This window comes from Maylandia zebra, linkage group LG11 (genome assembly GCF_041146795.1).
Source record: "Maylandia zebra isolate NMK-2024a linkage group LG11, Mzebra_GT3a, whole genome shotgun sequence".
NCBI lineage: Eukaryota > Metazoa > Chordata > Actinopteri > Cichliformes > Cichlidae > Maylandia > Maylandia zebra.
In genome coordinates this window covers 14,618,060-14,638,978 of record NC_135177.1, presented here as the reverse complement: position 1 = coordinate 14,638,978, position 20,919 = coordinate 14,618,060, and the positions used below count along the sequence as shown (strand labels likewise).

The 20,919-nt window shown below is 39.8% G+C and overlaps 1 protein-coding gene across 3 annotated transcripts in view; it reads right to left on the bottom strand.

Annotated features, from left to right (window-relative positions):
- Positions 1-3,545: 3,545 nt before the first annotated feature.
- The window catches only part of znf407 (zinc finger protein 407), a 161,700-nt gene continuing 144,326 nt past the window's right edge, over positions 3,546-20,919 (bottom strand). For all 3 annotated transcript variants that reach the window (XM_004566810.2, XM_076889826.1, XM_076889827.1), the window contains exon 10: positions 3,546-5,209. In XM_004566810.2, coding sequence (XP_004566867.1) covers positions 4,356-5,209 — 854 coding nt within the window. In that variant the 3' untranslated portion in view covers positions 3,546-4,355. The remainder of the gene's footprint in view (positions 5,210-20,919) is intronic.

Genomic DNA, 20,919 nt, shown 5'->3' with positions numbered 1-20,919 from the left:
CGGCAGGTTTCCATCAGCCGTCTGGTCGTCTGCAGCAGGACTCTTCGGAGCAGAGGCCTGTCAGGAAATGAACTCATCACTGGATGACAGCTGCTAATTTCTCCCTCTTCCATGTCACTCGAGTGGCCTGCTGCAGTTAATAATGAGCCATCCAGCCCTGATTAGAGAGATACACGGAGAGGGTGGGGATGCACACAATACAGTACACAATCACTCAGATGGACATGTAGAATAATCTGCATTCCTATTCAGAGGGGGGAAAAAACACAAAAGAACATTGAACTTGCGACCTTATTGAGGGCAATAGGATTAGCCAAGGTCATGCACTGCAGAATGAAGTTTTAGAACGCCCAAATGTTTCAATTTTCTTATTGAAAATGATGCAGTTTAATGTCTCTCTGCACTCTGAAATGAAAGCATAGTACAAATAAGCAACCATGGAATCAATTTATAGACCAAAATGCTTTTTAAATTTCTGACTCATCAAAGCCACCTTTGGCAGATATAACAGCTGAACACACCCGTGGCACTCTTTGTACAATAGAAATCAAATATCCTTCGGAAAGTTCTTCCCATATCTGTTCCCATAAATGTGTGGCACTTGTAGGTTTCTTTGCATTCACTCTTCTGTCCAGTTCATCCCAAACCATCTCGATGGGGTTTAAGTCTGGAGACTGTGCTGACCACTCCATGTTTTCAAGCTTACCATCTTGTTCTTTTTTCCTGAGATAGTTCTGACATAGCTTGAACTTATGTTTCGGGTCATTTTCTTGCTGTAGGATGAACCCCTGACCAACTAGGCACATCCCAGAGGGTATTGCATGGTGCTGCAGAATGGTGTGGTAGCTGTTTTGGTTCAGGGTGCCTCTCACTCTGTCACCCTGGATCCAGCAAAACAGCCCCAGACCATCACACTTCCTCCTCCATGTTTGACAGTTGATGCCACACACTGTGGAACCATCCTTTCACCTACTCGACGGTGTAAAAAGATCTTGTGTGATGAACCAAATATTTCAAATTTTGATTAATCAGCCCATAATACCTGCCTCCAGTCTTCAGTAATCCAGTGGCGATGTTATAGCCCATCTAGAGATGGCCAGGTCACCACATTAGGGTGATCCATCCTCGTCAGACCTCAAGCAGCCATATCGCACAATTGGTACAGTTTGATAATGATTTTTTTACAATATGTTAATTCGTAAGGGATGGACTTAGTGCCAAAACAACAAACAAAAGGAGACAAAAGGAGCCTATCTTGTGGATTTACAAAATTTACATAATCAAAAGAATCAAACCAAATGACAACAACTTACCTCCCTAACTAAGAAAAACAGAAGAAAACTAATCAAATAAAAAGCCAGTCCACCCCTACAAACTCCTGTATATAACCAACAACACTGGGCACGTTTGCAAAACTCTGCTGGTTGGGATGAGCCAAAGATGAATGAATGGGAATCCATGGCAGTATCGTCACATAATGTCATCATATCATATCCAGCTAGTTAGCCAATCCATATGGGCTGTCCTCCGGATCCACCAATCAGATAGAGGTGGATGCACTGAGATTTGCATATTAGACAATCCTACGACAGCAGTCTTAACAGTGGTGTTTCATGGTCCAGGCAAGCCTCTTCGTCTTATTTTCATGCCTTAGTAATGGCTTTCTTGCTGAAACTCATCCTGTCAAACCTGCAGCTCGAAGTCTTCTCGAGTCACAGCTGAAACTGAGACTTGCTTACTATGAACACTATTCAGCTGTGCTTGAAGATGTTGTACTGTGAGTTGTGAGTGGTTAACTCTCAGAAACTTGTCCTCTGATTCAGTTGCAGCTTTGGGTCTGACAGACCTCTTCCTGTTGGTTTGCCCTGGTCTCTGAGTGCCTTTTGATGGTGAAGGAAACTGTACTGACTGACACCTTGACTTTCTTTGTAATTTCTTTGAAGGAAATACCTAAATTTTTGACAACAGTGTCATGATGGTCTGTCGCTCTTCCATTAATTGCCTTTTTCTCACCATTTTTGCAGCAACACTCTACTTTCTGCAGTACAATAATGTTCAACTGATGCTCATGAAGGTACGGTACCAGTTTGTTCCAGCACTGCTTTTATGCAGACAGAGGGGGCTGTAAGTAATCCAGAAAAGTTGGAACATCTGTAGGAATTAGCAGCACCAGCTTTCAAGGCTTGATCAACCTCCATTGCTGCAGAAGAGCTTTAATTTGTTAACTCATTTAAAAAAGGCCTGAAAAAGGCCTTTTTGTATAATTCTGAAATGTACATTATTTTTCAGTTTTGGGTAACCTTTTATTTTAAACCTCTGGCAGCAGTAGTGTATGTAGATATCTCTATATATAGTTTACAGTGTACCATATTACATTACTTTCTAATATTATTCAAACATGTGCATATCCGTTATGAGATTAGCCAATTTAAATCAAAATATTATAATTAATGAGTACATACGCACCAAAATAAATATTATTCCTCAGTGCAGTGCATCTATTTGACTGAACAGCACTTCTCTTCAAAATTCATTATTTAAAGCAGCGCTGCTCAACCTTGGCATCAGGAGCCCACTGAGAGGTCACAAAAGAAGTCGCACATACTGCTGTTGTTGTGACATGACTCTTGAATAACACATATTTGGAAGCATTATAAAAACAAACTGTAAGTTCTATAAATGTGAGGCATCTAAATGCTATTGGTGCATTCTCACCACTCAGTGGGTGTTGACAAACCTTGGCTCTCACAGGCACGTATGGTTGCTCACACAGAGAACGTGACCTCCGTTAAATGCGCCCATCTCCGCTGAATAGAAGGAAGAAGAGCATGAAAAGACTGTGCGAGCTTATAAATGCAACATGAGGCTGGGAGCAGGAGACAAAGACAGGCTGAAAGGCAGACAGGTGTTATGTGAAATTACAGGCTCCCTTCTCTCTGTGTGGCTGTGGATTTCACCGCTCTTTCACTTCTCCCTGGCCTCACCTCTCTCAACATCCATCTGTAATGCTCTCATTTTTCCTGCCCACTCCTCCACCACTTTCTCCCTCTCAGCCCACCTTCTTGCTCTGCTCGCGCAGCGCGTGTGTGTTAAAGGGATGATCTTTTGATGCCCTCAGTGTGTACGAGTGCTTTCTCTCTACTTTCAGTGGTTGGCCATTGTGTTTGCAACCGTCACACCGCTCTCCCACTCACTCCATCAGAAACCAGGCTTGTGTAGGGGCCTAAATGAATATTGATTCTCCCTCCAGTGCTGAATAGTGCTGGGGGGGGGGGAAGAGAAAAAAATGCAATGAACAGAATGGGCCTGATGGGGGGACGAGATGAGAGGATGGCGATTAGGATGATGGTGATCATGATGACGATAATGATAATGGTGATGATAATGACGGTGTTAGTGATCAGAAAGCTTGATGGGAACCATCAGTTGATGCATGTATGTGCATGTCGCCTGTACGATGCTGCTGCACTGTATGCACGATAGCATCGTGCTGCTGACATAACTATCAACAGCGCTAACTGCCAAGAAAACAAATGTGGGCACACTTGTTAAAAATTAGGCTCAATCTTTATTGTCAAAAATGAAACTGCACTCATGTTTTGTTTTTTTAAGCAGGCCTTCCACACAATGAAGGACTGTCAAAAATCTAAAACATATAATTGTCATTGCTTTACTTTTCGCTACACAGAAAATATGTATAAGGTCTATTTGGGAAATCATTCATCGTATTACTGATTTGGAACTAATAGTACACACACACACACAAAGGATTTGAAGAAAAAGAAAAGATTGCTCACACAAATTAAATCACTGCGTTATCAAAAGAAAAAAAAAACATCTATTTTGCTACAGAAAAACTTTAGGTTGCAACATAAATGTACCACAAAGAAATCAAAAAGCAAGAAAAAAAACCTGTTAGCTCTGTTATAAATGAAAAGATAGACTTTCTTTATAATAACTTGTTTAACTCTTAGCACATTAGAAGCATTGTAAAAATATTTCATGACAATGTATACTCATTCATTTCCTTAAGTTGCATTAATTAATTAAAGCAGTCTTGGCGGCTGTGTGGATTGCAGGTTAGCTCACTTAGCACCAAAACCTTTTTTCCTTTACTGTCGCTTTGAATAAACGATGTTTAACCTGAGTTCAGTGTAGCCCAAGAGAAGATGGTAGAAGTGATGTACGAAGTGAATGAAGCAGGGTGAAATTAAACAGAGACAATGCAGAACACAACATCTGGGCTAACGTGAGCTTTAACCTAGCTAAACAGGGGAAGTGAAATAAAATGCCCAATGTGAATCTTTCAGGGATGTCTCTCTCCTCTACCCTTCCAGGACAATACTGCGAGCAGCTCAATCCAGGTACACCACTATCTCTTCTCCTGTCTGCTGCTCCGCCTGGTGCACCTCCCCGTCACCTGTCCCGGCCTCTCCATACACTTCTCCCTCCACCTGTAAGGTGCAGTTGTCCAGCTCAGTCACAATGTAGTGCGTGCCCTCATCATTGACGATGACCTGGGTCAGGCCTTCCTTCATCATCTGGGACGCGGCGAGTTGCAGCACTTCCTGCATGTCCTCCTGGCCGGTCCCCTGGATGACCTGCACCTGCTCCTCCCCCTCCTGCTTCCCCTCCCCCTGCACTTCACTCTGCACAGCCTCAGCTATCTCTGGGGTCAAGACCTCATGAACGATGGCTGCCTCTCCTTGTATTTCCTCCTGATGGCCCATTTCGCTGACTGCGCTGAGCAGAGCATCGAGAGCTGTGGAGGACTCTGAGACAATGTGACTTTGTCCACCAGCAGCTGCGACTGCTACCCCTCCTCTGGCCACAGCCTGAAACTCCTTTCTGGCCTCCCCTGACTCCAAGACCACGTACTGGGTGCTGCCTCCAGCCAGGTGGGCTCCTGCGGATGCCACTTCCCTGCCCGAGGCTATGACTTGTCCGTCTTCAGTGATGTGGAGCACCTCGGCCACCTGGCCGGCCATGGCCAGCGTCTGCAGGGTGGCAGCGGCTGACTCCTCGAGGGTCTGGTCGATAGCTACCTCTCCGTCACCATAGCCCTGGATGATGATGACCTGTTGGATCTCGTCATGGCCCGATAACTCAGAAGAGTCTTTCCTGTGCAAAGGGGAGCCCATATCCTCTGCTTCCACAAATGTAGCCCCCTGGCCTTTCAGACGACACTCAAAGGACTTGGAAACGATACCTGGGAAACACAGTGATGCATTTCTTATTAGTTAATATGTTTGTTATAAGCAGCCAATAATGACATAAAGAAGCTCCATCTATCAGACTGCTAGAAATTAAAGAAGGAAAAAGGTGTCTGAGAGTGACTGCAACCTTCCTGTCATTCTAGCAGCCAGTATGACACAAAGGATCTTTTTGAGGCCCAATCACAGCATAAAAACATGAAAGTCATTTAGTGGCTAGATGGACAGGATCTCATTTAAAAGTGGCAAATGAGGAGTGCCAATTACTGTCTGTACCACACATGGCAATGCATATATTATTCTTTCTTTCCTATGTGTGTGTGCATCCATCACTGTGTAAAAAAAAGAGAGAGAGGAAAACTACATGGAAAGTTGACATAAAAGGTGATGTAACACTTCACGTATTTGTGTCACTTAATGCATGAAAGGAGACAGAATATGGAGATATTCTTCTGGCGGGAGAGTGCGGTGAGATACGGCTGGTGCTAATTGAGCCACACTGTGCCCTCTCAGATCACAGGTTGCCATGGCGTTTCCAAGGTGATAGGAACAGTGTTAGAAATGCCATTGTTTAAACAGCGCCTGGCTTAGACACTTGTAGACTAATCTATGCAGAAAAATAGGAATTTGAGAGAGTGAAAAAGGGACTCTCACACCTAGGTTGCTGAGTGCAGATGAACTTACTGTAAAATAACTGTAAAAAAACAAACAAACATACATTGTCATTTCAAATGTACATTGGTTTTACAAACACCATAGGAAAGACTTTCCTAACTTCTTAGGAAATAAAACTGTACTTTTTTTTCTTCTCCTTCCTTTCTTTCTAAAGTTTCTAAAATGCTAACATTGGAGGTACAAGGTTTACACCCAAGGGCAACACACAAGATCATACAGATCTCACAGTACATAAAGGAAAAAAACTCATCAATCATTGATATTCCTATCTACAGCTAACATTTAATGTCCTCCACTCACAGGGTGGACAATGTGATCAGAAAGTCAGAGTTATGCCACAAACAGCTTCTGACCCAATGGTGCCACGTCCTCCTCAAACACGACCAGAAACACATTCGTTTTAACTCCCACACTTACTAGCCAAATAGAAAATGACCATTCATTCTTTGGTGACAGCAAAACAGATAATACTGCAAAGGTGCTTTTGGAATAAACAACATTTTACACAGCTGTAGGTGAATGAAAGGAAACAGAAAACCCTTTATGTATTACAACTGCTTCTGACAAAAGAGTGAACTATTAAGGCTTAGATGGATAGAGCAGAAAATTCTACTTGGAGGCGACAAAGTTAAAGATTTTTAATACAGTCTGGCCTTTTCTAGCAACTAAGTAGCAACCTCAAGGGCAAAAGAAATTTACTCATTCTAAAAAAGCCACTTCAGAATGGCCCCAGGATTGTCTGAAGCAAGGCTTACGTGGCCAGTCGAGGAACTGCAGCATGCTTTGGTTTCAGTTTTTAGTCCTGAAGGTTGCTGCTTGGTTGCCAAAAATGTATCCAGATATTGTTAAAACTCCCAACTTCATAGAAGAAATTGTTTAGAGCCTGGTCTCTGCAGCTGTAGCTACTAGCTTTCTGTAAGACCTTGCCACAAGTCACTTAAACAAAACCTCTCAAGTGTATTTAGAGTCTTTCTGCCTTTTTGAGTATTTTTAATTGTTCGACAAGTAACACAGCTTTCTGTGTCACTCAGCGCACCACCGACAAATCTGAGCTCCAATTAGAAATTGTGAAATTCTAATAAACAAGTTTTTTGTTTCTTAGCGTTAATTATCAAGTGTCTCTTTTTTGGACACACATAGACAGGTTTGCTAGCGTTAGCGGATAACTTAGTGCTTCACCCCTTTTTTAAGGGTCAACTATATGGTCACGCCTGGCTCTGGTGGCAACCAAAAATACCAAAATCAAGGCTTTAAAACAGACAATAAACCATGGCTAAGTGGATCTTTTATATATAGTCTATGCTGGCAACACAGCTTTGATTAATTCCGTTGTTTTCATTCTAATTCTGTTGTTTGTTTTAAACTTCCGTTGTTTTCATTCAAATTCTGTTGTTTTCATTCAAATTCTTTTCTTTTCATTCTAATTGCATTGTTTTGATTCAAATTCTGGTCTGTTCATTCAAATTCCGTTGTTTTCATTCAAATTCCATTGTTTTCATTCAAATTCCGTCGTTTTCATTCTAATTCCGTCGTTTTCATTCTAATTCCGTCGTTTTCATTCAAATTCTGTCGTTTTCATTCAAATTCCATTGTTTTCATTCAAATTCCGTCGTTTTCATTCAAATTCCATTGTTTGTTCTCAAATTCTGTTGTTTTCATTCAAATTCCATTGTTTTCATTCAAATTCCGTCGTTTTCATTCAAATTCCATTGTTTTCATTCAAATTCCGTCGTTTTCATTCAAATTCCATTGTTTGTTCTCAAATTCTGTTGTTTTCATTCAAATTCCATTGTTTTCATTCAAATTCCATTGTTTTCATTCAAATTCCATTGTTTTCATTCAAATTCCGTCGTTTTCATTCAAATTCCGTCGTTTTCATTCTAATTCCGTCGTTTTCATTCAAATTCCGTCGTTTTCATTCAAATGCTGTTGTTTTCATTCAAATTCCGTCGTTTTCATTCAAATTCCATTGTTTGTTCTCAAATTCTGTCGTTTTCATTCAAATTCCATTGTTTTCATTCAAATTCCATTGTTTTCATTCAAATTCCGTCGTTTTCATTCAAATTCCATTGTTTGTTCTCAAATTCTGTTGTTTTCATTCAAATTCCATTGTTTTCATTCAAATTCTGTCGTTTTCATTCAAATTCCGTCGTTTTCATTCTAATTCCGTCGTTTTCATTCTAATTCCGTCGTTTTCATTCAAATTCCATTGTTTTCATTCAAATTCCGTCGTTTTCATTCAAATTCCATTGTTTGTTCTCAAATTCTGTTGTTTTCATTCAAATTCTGTCGTTTTCATTCAAATTCCATTGTTTTCATTCAAATTCTGTCGTTTTCATTCAAATTCCATTGTTTTCATTCAAATTCCGTCGTTTTCATTCAAATTCCATTGTTTGTTCTCAAATTCTGTTGTTTTCATTCAAATTCCATTGTTTTCATTCAAATTCTGTCGTTTTCATTCAAATTCCGTCGTTTTCATTCTAATTCCGTCGTTTTCATTCTAATTCCGTCGTTTTCATTCAAATTCCATTGTTTGTTCTCAAATTCTGTTGTTTTCATTCAAATTCTGTCGTTTTCATTTTAATTCTGTCGTTTTCATTTTAATTCCATTGTTTTCATTCAAATTCCGTCGTTTTCATTCAAATTCCGTCGTTTTCATTCAAATTCCGTCGTTTTCATTCAAATTCCATTGTTTTCATTCAAATTCCGTCGTTTTCATTCAAATTCCATTGTTTGGTCTCAAATTCTGTTGTTTTCATTCAAATTCCATTGTTTTCATTCAAATTCCATTGTTTTCATTCAAATTCCGTCGTTTTCATTCTAATTCCGTCGTTTTCATTCAAATTCCATTGTTTTCATTCAAATTCCGTCGTTTTCATTCAAATTCCATTGTTTGTTCTCAAATTCTGTTGTTTTCATTCAAATTCCATTGTTTTCATTCAAATTCCGTCGTTTTCATTCAAATTCCATTGTTTGTTCTCAAATTCTGTTGTTTTCATTCAAATTCTGTCGTTTTCATTCAAATTCCATTGTTTTCATTCAAATTCCATTGTTTTCATTCAAATTCCGTCGTTTTCATTCAAATTCCATTGTTTTCATTCAAATTCCGTCGTTTTCATTCAAATTCCATTGTTTTCATTCAAATTCCGTCGTTTTCATTCTAATTCCGTCGTTTTCATTCAAATTCCGTCGTTTTCATTCTAATTCCGTCGTTTTCATTCAAATTCCATTGTTTTCATTCAAATTCCGTCGTTTTCATTCAAATTCCATTGTTTGTTCTCAAATTCTGTTGTTTTCATTCAAATTCTGTCGTTTTCATTTTAATTCCGTTGTTTTCATTGTAATTCTGTTGTTTTCATTCAAATTCCGTTGTTTTCATTGTAATTCTGTTGTTTTCATTCAAATTCCGTTGTTTTCATTGTAATTCTGTTGTTTTCATTTTAATTCTGTTGTTTTCATTTTAATTCTGTCGTTTTCATTTTAATTCTACTCTTTTTATGTAAATTCTATTGTTTCTTTTAGAATTCTGTTGCTTTCATTCTAACTCTGTTCTGTACATTCTAACTCCGTTGTTTTCATTCAAATTCCGTTGTTTGTTTTCAAATTCCGTTGTTTTCATTCTAATTCCGTTGTTTTCGTTCAAATTCTGTTGTTTTCATTCAAATTCTTTGGTTTTTGATCAAATTCTGTTGTTTTCATTTAAATTCGGTCGTTTTCATTTTAATTCCGTTGTTTTCATTCTAATTCTGTTGTTTGTTTTAAACTTCCATTGTTTTCATTCAAATTCCGTTGTTTTCATTCAAATTCTGTTCTTTTCATTCTAATTCCATTGTTTTGATTCAAATTCTGGTCTGTTCATTCTAATTCCGTTGTTTTCATTCAAATTCTATTCATTTCATTCTAATTCTGTTCATTTCATTGAAATTCCGTTGTTTTCATTCAAATGCTGTTGTTTTTATTCTAATTCCGTCGTTTTCATGCAAATTCCATTGTTTTCATTTAAATTCCATTGTTTGTTCTCAAATACTGTTGTTTTCATTCAAATTCCGTGGTTTTCATTGTAATTCTGTTGTTTTCATGCAAATTCTTTTATTTTTGATCAAATTCTGTTGTTTTCATTCAAATTCCGTCGTTTTCCTTCAAATTCCATTGTTTTCATTCAAATTCCATTGCTTGTTCTCTAATTCTGTTGTTTTCATTCAAATTCCGTCGTTTTCATTCAAATTCTGTTCTTTTCATTCTAATTCCATTGTTTTGACTCAAATTCTGGTCTGTTCATTCTAATTCCGTCGTTTTCATTCAAATTCTATTCATTTCATTCTAATTCCGTTCTTTTCATTGAAATTCCGTTGTTTTCATTCAAATGCTGTTGTTTTCATTCTAATTCTACTCTTTTATTCCAATTCTATTGTTTGTTTTAGAATTCTTTTGCTTTCATTCAAACTCTGTTCTATACATTCTAATTCTGTTGTTTTCATTCAAATTCCGTTGTTTTTGTTCAAATTCTGTTGTTTTCATGCAAATTCTTTCGTTTTTGATCAAATTCTGTTCTTTTCATTCAAATTCCATTGTTTTCATTTTAAGGCTTTATTAATAACCTTAGCTTTGCTGTAAGCTGTAAGATGCTAATGCTAATGACATGACAATGAATTCAAAAATGACTCTACACATAAAAGAAGAAAAGAAACTGATAATAGAGGACTGAAGAGGTAGTGTAACAGTTGAAGTGTAGATGGACAAGGTGATTTCTTTAAATCAAGATGTTTCCTCTCCACATGAAATGGTAACTTTAATGAAGAGGGCAATCAGACTGCAGCTTTGTTAAGAGGGAGCAGACTCTTCTCTTAGAAAGATATATAGTATACATTGTGCATTACAGCTTAAATACTCATAAGTAGAGTGTTCAACTCCCTGATTCTAACCCTCTTTATTCAGTCTCTCCTCTCATGTTTGAAGTGTCTTTCTAAATCTACCCTATACATCTATCTCATTACATATGCAGGTAAAGCTAACACTATGCATTTGTTTAAGGGCAAAACACGAAAAAAAAAAAAAGAAAAAATTATTGCGGCACTGCAGCACAGAGGCAACAAGTCTCTGTAGTAAATATCAATTCAGGCCCTGCTATTTGTAACCCAAGTGACAAGCGCTGTAGTTAGTGTGTGGAAGGAGTCAGTACTGTCAAAGGCAGCCAGAAGAAGGTGGCATTTTGAGCAGCAGAGGTTAGCTATTTACACAGAGCTACAGGGCCAGTGCTAACTGCCTACACCAAAATGCTTCGAGCTGAGAGGTCGGCCGGAGAGGACAATAACTCAGTGGCTGTTCAGTTTCTACCACTGCACCATAGAACCTGTTTGTAAGAGTGTGTGTGTGATTTTAGGAGAGAAAAAGCACATTAGTGTAGAAACTAATGAAGCTCGGGTGACTAAAGCTCAGTCTCTGCCAGTTTTTGTGTGAATCTCTAAGTTCACGTGTTGTTTATGTCAGCATTGTGGGTTAAGGTCAGGCTTTACCGATGTGTGTCTCTACCACATGCGCTCCTATTCCTATTTGTCTCTGCGTGTGCTTGCTGTGCTGCAAAAATGTGTTGGTGTTGTGCTGTGGGGGTGGCGAGGCTACGCGTTGCTAGTGTGTGTCACATTAGCCATGGGGTGCTGTCGGCGGGGCCCAGCGGCGGCCCGCTGAGGTTTATGGAGTGTCACTCAGTCGCCGCAGCCGTGAATCAAGTTAATGTTGCAGATCCCATCTCTTCAGTTGTCCTGCGCTCCCGGTGGAAGAACAACATTTGAACAGCGTGATTTGGCCCCGGCGAGAGGCTGATGCCTGTTTAATATGTGTTTTGAGTGTTCTGACTGACTGACTCCTTTAACAGGAAGAAGGAGAGAGGATGAGAGAAAGAGAGAGAGGTGCAGGCTGCTTTATTGGCTGTGATCTGAAACAAGATGGAGGCTCCCTGAGAAGAATAAAAGAACGGGAGGAGGAAAAGGATGCACAGACAGGTGATGATGTCACTCTCATTTCCAAAACGAAAGAAACAAAAAAACCTTGAGGTATGCTTTTAATGCTGATAATGAATTTGTACAGGGGATATAACACTGTATTTGAGGAAGCACTTTACTTCTTATATCAGATGACAGGGGTGATGGTGCTTTTACTGAACTATCAGATGACTAGTTTATAGAAGAATTTGCAAAGCAAACAGAAATATGGAAGAATCAGCGAGAAGAGCGCAGTGAACAGCATGATACATGTAAGGAAAATATGATCAGTATTAAATCAAAGGCCAATTTTCTAGTTTTCTTTCCAATTAATACCAGAAAGCACAGGGGATTGCCGGCACAACTACTTTTTGGGATCAGACCTGGCTGCACTGCTAGAATAGACTCATGCTCCCAAAAACTACCTGATAAAATTTGATGTCTGCTGCTAAGAAGCAACAGCACAATTTACAGGAAGTTATTTTAATGCCTGCAGTTGTTCACTGTTTGATTAACTGTTGGAGCATGATCAGAAAATAATCCAAGGAGGACACAACTGTGTGCACTGTATGGGGAGAAAAGTGCTGCAAAGGACTCTGGTCTCAGAACATGATAACTTTATATTAAATGAAACGCTACTGGAATTAAACATAACCTTATTCTGCTTGGGGGCTCCTCTGGAACCACTTCAATGACCATTTGGTGACCCTCAGACCTCAGTTTGATAACCATTCAGTGACACTTTGTTCTAGACACTATTCTGTGTGTAAGCATCAGTGCAGAAGCCTCACACACACGGTGTGTGGTACAGATGTGATTATTGATCAGCGGATCAATGTGCTGGCCAGCGGTGGGGGCCCAGGGGCTCTAAGTGGCATTACTTTAGCTCGGAGAGGCCGCCAAGGGAACGGTCAGACAGCACTTACCAGCAGTTAGAGAAATTAACCTTAACACTGAGACACCAGCACACACACAATCAATTACATTCACGGTAACACAGGTCAGGGTGCTGTGAATATAAGCTTACTCGCACATACACATACAACCAGGGGAGAGCACAGTGTGAGTCTTGTTATATTCATCAGGACGTTGCAGTAGTCAGAATCCTTAACTCAAATTTGTACCCCTCACTTTAACCTGGAAGTAACCAAGAGCAAGTCCTGAGTGGTTGCTGACAGTACAGAAGACAAAGAAATCAACCTGAATAGACACCACAGCGAGCAAAGTCAATTATACGGTATCAAACTATAACACAAGAAAGGGAAAAAAAGGCTCACCAAATCAATTACAAGGTCAATAACAGGACCATGAAAAAGCCAGCTTATTTTTGGAATTTTGCACAAAACCCTTTACAATCCTTTTACCAGGCGATTACCTTCAATTATAGATATGAAGCCAGCGCCTTAAAATGATGGAGACCCCTAAACCTGACACACTGTTGTTTGTGGAGGGATTTTTACAGATGAGGTGGTTTGTGAGAGTGTATGTGTGTCCATTTGTGTCAGAAGCCTTTGAAGGTGACACTGTTAAGTAGATAAAGCATCACTTCTGGGTGGATCCAGGTCATCGAGGATGGCCTGCATATGATGATGTTCAGAGTGTGTCTGCATGGATGTCTGTGCACATGTGACTATTTTAATGCATATAAATGTATATTTGTGCGCACTCTATTTATTTTGGCTACATGATGGCAACATTTCTGTATTATCTACATACATTCATCCCCTCTATTCTTAAGTACTATGACTCTTCAACGCCCTGTTGGAAACTCTTTGAATTTGGCCAAAACACTCAAAGATGAAGGAATTAAACTTTAATGGTCAAAGCTCACGGAAATGTGACTTCATTAAACCGTGGCACTATATAACAAACTCACCCACTATGAATCACTTACTGGTCCTTAAAACCCTAATCTTAAAGCTTGCATTTGAAACCGAGACACCGCACGCTCATACAGTAGCATTATGACAGTTACAAGCAGGCCTGTCCTAAGGCACATCCTACGTTCTTCCTTTTTTTTTTTTTTTTTTTTTGCTGGAAATCACAATTTACAGCATTAACATCATGTTTTTTAATAATAGTATTTACTTTGGTCATATATAAAGTGGGCAGTAGGCTCATTTTCCCTTAGATGTCTTCATATTCTGATTTCATTTTACAACCAGAGGAGTCGACCCCTGCTGGTCATTAGAGACAATGCAGCTTTAAAGAAGATATGTCCATCCTTTATATAAGGTCCATGCACAAAAGATATTTGGCTTTAACTTAAGAATCCATAAATCCTTTAAATATAGATATATTTCGCACAGAAATCTAGTAGTGGCATGGTGGTTATATCATTTTTTTGTAAAACATATTTCATGCCATTGTATGCACCTGCATTTTCCTTGTTTACATTTTTTTAAAATGCATTTTAATATATTTAATCTTAATTTTAAAAACACACACACATATATGCTACTTTTGTCTTGAGTTTTATACTTTCTGAATGACTTTATTCACACACATGTTTCCTATGCATCTCTACATATGGGCAGGTGTGTGTTTGCGTGCCTGAGTGTGTGTGAACAAACTAGCAGGTCAGCCGAGGTCCAGCTAGCGATGACTCTACTTTGTCTGATAGGGACAGCCGTTACTGTCACCTTTAGAAATGCTATGAATCAATGCCAAGGAGGGACAGGCCGGCAGACCAAAAAACAACCAATTATACAGCATCCAGATTGACACTGGGTGGACAGGGCAGAGAGAGAGAGAGAGATGGAGGCACACTGAACTCACTCCAAGGACGAATAAACACAAGAGAATGAGGCCACAGACTGACAGGGGACCTTCTGGGCTGTAACACCAATACACTGACTTTGAGGGCCAATGTGAATCCATCAGTGACTAGGTGGACCTTAAAGAAAATGTTTAATGCTTTTTTCATAATTAATCGTGACAGAAATGAATGACTACATTGATATTTACTATTGTATTTTCTCCAGCCCACTAAAGTTTTGTTTTATGTGCTCTCTATTGTGTTCCCTTCTTCCTGTGAAAGGTTAAGTGTTTTTTTTATAGATTACAGGCTGCTTTTACTTTCATTGTTTTAAATGTTCCGAGACTGAGAAGAGCTTAGCTCTGGCAGGAGATCTGTAAATAACCACAATTATTCTTTTCATGTTTTCCCCTCTGTCTGCCCATTTTGTCCTGTGGACTATGGAAGGGTAAGCAGATCAATCAATCAACAAACATCAAAAATCTGAAAATCATAACTACAGATTTTTGTGAGCTTGCAATTTCAAACAATGGCTTGAAGACAAAAAAACACCTCAAAACTAAAACAACACAATAAAAACAGAAAAAATGTGGATGTTTGCTAATGTATTACACTTCTTCCCACACACGCAACAGAACAAACATTCAAAATAGTTGTATTTTCAGAACATATACTAAATGTCAGCCACATATAATCAAGGACTTGGAATCCACTGTAGAAAAGCTTAAGAGTAGCATAATATGTTTTAACTGATTATAGTTTCAATGAAAAGCATCAAAGTGTCGTCTTATTTTCTCTCAAGAAATTCAAGAAACCGCCCACAATTTTCCAGCATTTTCTAATTGCTTCTTCAACTGGGGTCGTGGGGGGCTGAATATCCCAGCTGACAGACTGAAAGGCAGTGTACACCCTCGACATGTAACACAGAGAGACAAGCAACCTTAAAAAAAGGGACAAAGCAGCAGATTTGAACCCAGAACTTTCTTGCTGTGAGGCAACATGGCACCACTTTGCCACCCAAGTAGCAACCCCCAGGGCTGAAAACTGAAGCCGGTTGCTTCATTTTCTCTTGTCCCCCAGCATAACAACTCTATGTGAAGTGTTTTTTAAAGTTTTTTATTCCAAGCTGTTTTGGATTTTGTTAAGACTAAAGCTCCACAGCTCTCTGAAACTGACATATGGCCACTTGAGGACATTTCAGGTGTTGGTTGTCTAGGTAACCCTCTAATTTAATTTACTAAAACATTATATGTCAGTCATGGTATCCTACACTCTCATTGGTAGTCACCTTATTCACTCGCTTAGAAGAGAAAAGTTTCTCTTAGGTCCCGCCCATTTTGCATCACTGGCGGTTTTTCCCACCGTTTGAAGTCGCTGAATGTCAGCCACCTGGTGTTTGGTTGCTACGCTGCTGTAGATCACTTTCCAGTGTGGAAGCAGCTTTAGGGGCGGGGATGCTTTGATTGACAGCTGTCACGATAAGGGCAGCTGTAGAAGCAGCTGTCTGCCAGGTCTCCCCTCTGCTAACAGACTGAACTGGGCCACATCGCGGTGTTAAAGCATCAGTGCCTTTTGAAGCATTTTTAATTACAGTAACTGACAAATAATGTGGTCTGCTGTCAAATACAACCTCACAGTCTGTGCTTCACTTCTGGTAAGTGAAACTTGTATATTTCATTAACCTGTTACTCAGCACCAAACAGTAAACTGGGTCAGTTTCACCCTGTTTATTGATGGAGCTTGCTAACCAAGTTAGCTCCCATTAGCTTTCTTGGTTAGCAATGCTATATGGCGGTTGCACAAACTCCAAATGCAGACTCTAGAAACAAATATTTTTTTTGATTAGGAACACAAGGAACATTTTACACTTTCATGTCTGACATGAAAGTGTAAAATAAATAACCAAAATTCTTTTAACTGCAATAACATCTAAAGCACTGAACAATAAAATATACTAGTCGAACAGCTGAGATTGAAAGGGTTCAAGAGGTGAGAAATACAAATGCACACACACACACACACACACACACACACACACACACACACACACACACACACACACACACACACACACACACACACACACACACAAACGGAGTATGTGGTCAGAAGAAACACAGGTTGGTGTCCTGCTCTCAGCTCTTTTTCTGCTGACAGAGGATGACCCAGTGTGAGTCTAATCTGCTCCACACTAACTCCATCTACTTCATGTCCCCCATGTGCCCCTGAAGGGAGAGGAGGGAGAGAAACAGAGGTGAAAAGTGAAAGAGTAAAAGCAAGAAAAAAAAAAAGAAGACACAGCTTTATCTTTCTATTTCACCATTCAAAGGGGCAGGGATAGCTCAGTAGGTAAAGTGGTCGCCCCATGATCGGAAGGTCGGCGGTTCGAATCCACTTAACGGCTACCCTGAGGTACCCCTGAGCAAGGTACCGTCCCTACACACTGCTCCCCGGGCGCCTGCTTAGTGGGCTGCCCACTGCTTCACTGAGTGAATGGGTCAAATGCAGAGAAAAACAAGTAATTTCCCCATGGGGATCAATAAAGTATCCATTATTATTATTAAAGAGCTGTTGGTGTCATGTAGTTAATGAGTTAGTTAAAGTCTGGTAAATAAGTGTTTATTTTCAGTTACAAAGTAGGTGTCATTAAATACATCTTTCGAAACAGGCTAGATTTTTATTTGAGCCAAAAAGATTTAAGAGCAAGTGCTAATTATGCTCTTTTATGTGCTATTTTAATTTCGGAAAGAATTTGCAAGAAACTATGGTAACAGTGCTTTGTTTGCACATTTTTCACTAGACAGGAAAAGTCACGTTCGGACACCTGCTTTTAGAAATTAGGCGAAAACTGTTACACATTTAAAAACTTAATGAACCACAACAGAAGGAAAAAAATGGCCTTACAGAAGAATAAATAAGTAATAAATGACAGTGCTGTCAGTTAATAGGTGACCTGGGCAAGCGGCTATCATTAGATGTTTCAAGAAAAACCGGCACTAATCACTTCCTGGAAGACCAGATGCAGAGGACTTTCAAAATAATAAGTGCAAATACAAAGGTTTCGTTAGCCAGTACAGTTGATGCAGGATGCACTGGCTCACAGGAAAGTCCCTCCACAAGATCAATGGTATGCTTTACATCACAACATGAGCATCATGTACCACAAAACACGGGCTGCTGAGGATTCATCTGGTTGGCTGCAGATGAAAAAAAGAAAAAGAAAAGCAAATGTGTGGGAGGTTGATACAGCCGCACAAAGTGAGGCCTGATCAACCTCAGCAGGGTTGTCAGTGAGAGGGCGTCTGGTGCTGAAAGGCCTGAAACACCTGATGACTGCAGGTTACATCACTGATTATGTGGCCTAGAAAAGCATCAGAAGATACATCATTTCAACTTTAAAAATGAGTAACCAGATATGACTAATGTATTACTTTTTGTTGGAGTGCCGGTTATTTCCCTGATGCTGTAAATCACAGCTATTTGCACTCTGCAGATGAAGGTCAGAAATGATCACAGTGTGATGGCCAGATGCGAGTAGCAAAGAATGAAACAGAATAGAGCGAGGAGGCGCGTAAAGAGCCCCATCCAAGAATCCAAGAGGGGCGGTTGACATATGAAACAATAACAAAGATCATAACACTTTTTCTTTCCCATATTCTCCCTCCTTCCCTCCTCTCGCTCTCCCCCATTAGAACTTCCTTCTATTCCTCTGTCCTGTTTCCTTCTTCTAACTCTCTCTCGTCTTTCTCTCAAAAGCTCTGGAGGTGGACCTTTGATTGCTTCTTTAATTAGCAATGTCAGACGGCTCTGTGGATTTACTGGGGATGTCGAACTTCTGCAGATAATTGCATGCCTTTCCCTTTCTCTTTTGCTACCTCCCTCCCTCCCATCCTCCATCCATCCCTCTGCAGTCCTTTCACTATGTCCCCCTATCTATCCCTCTCACTCACTCTCCTATGATTTAATGATTAATTATGGATGTGAGTTTGAGAATAAAAGCTTTTTCACTAATCAAAATGAAATTTTCCCCCCATTCTGGTAATTACAGTGTGAAGATGATGTTGCTGATGTCTTTTTGTTGCCAAGGCCTGAACTGCGCAGTGATCTGAGGTCCGTCAAGGCGGATGAAGTGAATAATCGCAACATAATGGCTTGCTTCAAAATTTCTAAAATAAACTGGGTGGAGAAATGAAGTCAAAGTGGTCTCGATTGGATTGAGGGAGAAAGGGAATAAACAAAGAGACAGAAGCAGAATGCTTTAGAAAATCTTAGTACAGAGGCCCAGAAAGGGAAACAAAGTGAAGCCTAAATCTTCAAGCTTGACAACAGCCATCAGTCATTCAGGAATTATTGTCTTTGTCCAAAAGCTCTAGTTTAAAAATGCAATTAGAGTTGCAGCTCACAAACATTTTCTTTACCAAACTGCAGAGCATTTAAACTAAGAGTGTGTGAAATGTGGGAAAATAATCAAATATGTCCAAGGTGGTATTATTCATATTTATGTTAGCTGAAAGGATTGGCTGGTTAACTGTCTAAATCAGCGGTCCCCAACCCCCGGGCCTCGGACCCGTATCGGTCCGTGAGTCGTTTGGTACCGGGAGAGTTGAGGCTCAGGTGTGAAATGTATGGTTTTCAGGGTTTTTAATCGGTTTTCAGCGTTATTTTGTTATCGTTTTTATCATTAACTCTGTTTTCCTGGGTCTTTTCACGTGTGTTATGAATAAATCTTCTTTTTTTCGGTACCGGTACTAGTTTTATTTTGTTGTATTTATCCGCGACACCTTAAAGGCCGGTGCGTGAAAATAATGTCGGGCATAAACCGGTCCGTGGCGCAAAAAAGGTTGGAGACCGCTGGTCTAAATGACAGAAAATGACATAGTAACATCTGTACAAAGATAGTAATCAATTTCAGACAAAGCTGCTAAACAATGTAGCAGCTTCTCATTTGTAAGGGTTTGGTGGTGGTTTCTTATTACAGTGTGTTCATGTGCAACATCTGATTTAATGGCACAATTACCACCATCAACCAACTTCACAATAATGAAGAAAATTAGTATCAAACAAAATATACTGTAGATACTGGAAATCAGCTATTGTGACACCAAAAGCACGCAAAGGAGCAACAACACAACAAGTGCTGCAAATAAGCAATGATGGAAATACAGCACATTAGAACTGTATTGCCATTTCATGAAGTATAATAAGAGAAGGTCAAGCTTGGCAAAGTACCAAAAAACACTGGATCCTGGCAAGTCACAGACCAAGGTGTATCACGATGACAGATTTAAATGAGGAGGAAATTCATACAGTAATGCTTTGCTGAACACAGAGCTGATTTTCACTTTATACAAACAGTCCAGTGGCATGTCATCTTTGGTTGAAGTAACAGTTTAGCCACCTTCTTATTTACTAGAACATCACTGATGCCAGCTAATTCAAAGCCTGGCCATCCACACAGTATATCAACACAGAATATAGTATGACAAGCCCTTATTGTTCCCTATTCAGTGACTCATACGCGACCACAACACACACTCTCAGGCACACAGGTCTGTTTAGCTTAGTTTCCGATCCTCCCTGCCATATTTACTGGGTATTTACCTAACAGAGGCAGGCTGGAGATATTTATCGTCCTGATGGCTCTATATATAGGGCTGAGGAGCTCGGTGAGAGGAGAGGCAGGCGCAGTGGGAGGTTGCTTCTCTAATCTCCATCTCCAGGCTGACAGGCCTGAGAAGGCCCTAATGAATGGCTCTTTTCATCTACACGCCTGTGTGTATGTGACAGTATAAATATTTAGCAATATTGGAGTCAGCTCGTGATTTTACACAGATGGAGTGATTGATGGCTCAGCCCCCTGACGCATGCCAAAGACCATCCTGGAGATGTTATATAAACCACCACAGCCTCTCTCTCCCTCCATCATCATCTCCATCTCGTTCGTTCTCTATCTTTCACACTGCCTCCTCTGCTCTCCGCCTCCTTCCCAGCTTGTCTTCTCGCTGTCGATCCGCCCTCTGTGGCTCTGCCAATTTGCTTCACTGTTGAATTTCTATCATACACTGTGCTGTCTCTATGGAAGTAAGACAGGCTAAATCAGAGGAAAACAACCTGACAGGGAGAAAGCCTGGTATTGACACGTTACAGCATAAACCAGTTTAGTATTTTAAACTTTACAACAATTATTTCTCATAAAACTGAGTGCTGACTGGAGGCACATGTTAAGAACTTTCTCTGAGAACTTTAAGCATTTAGCAAAATATTTAGTGAGTTTACAAAATGATGCATTAAAGAG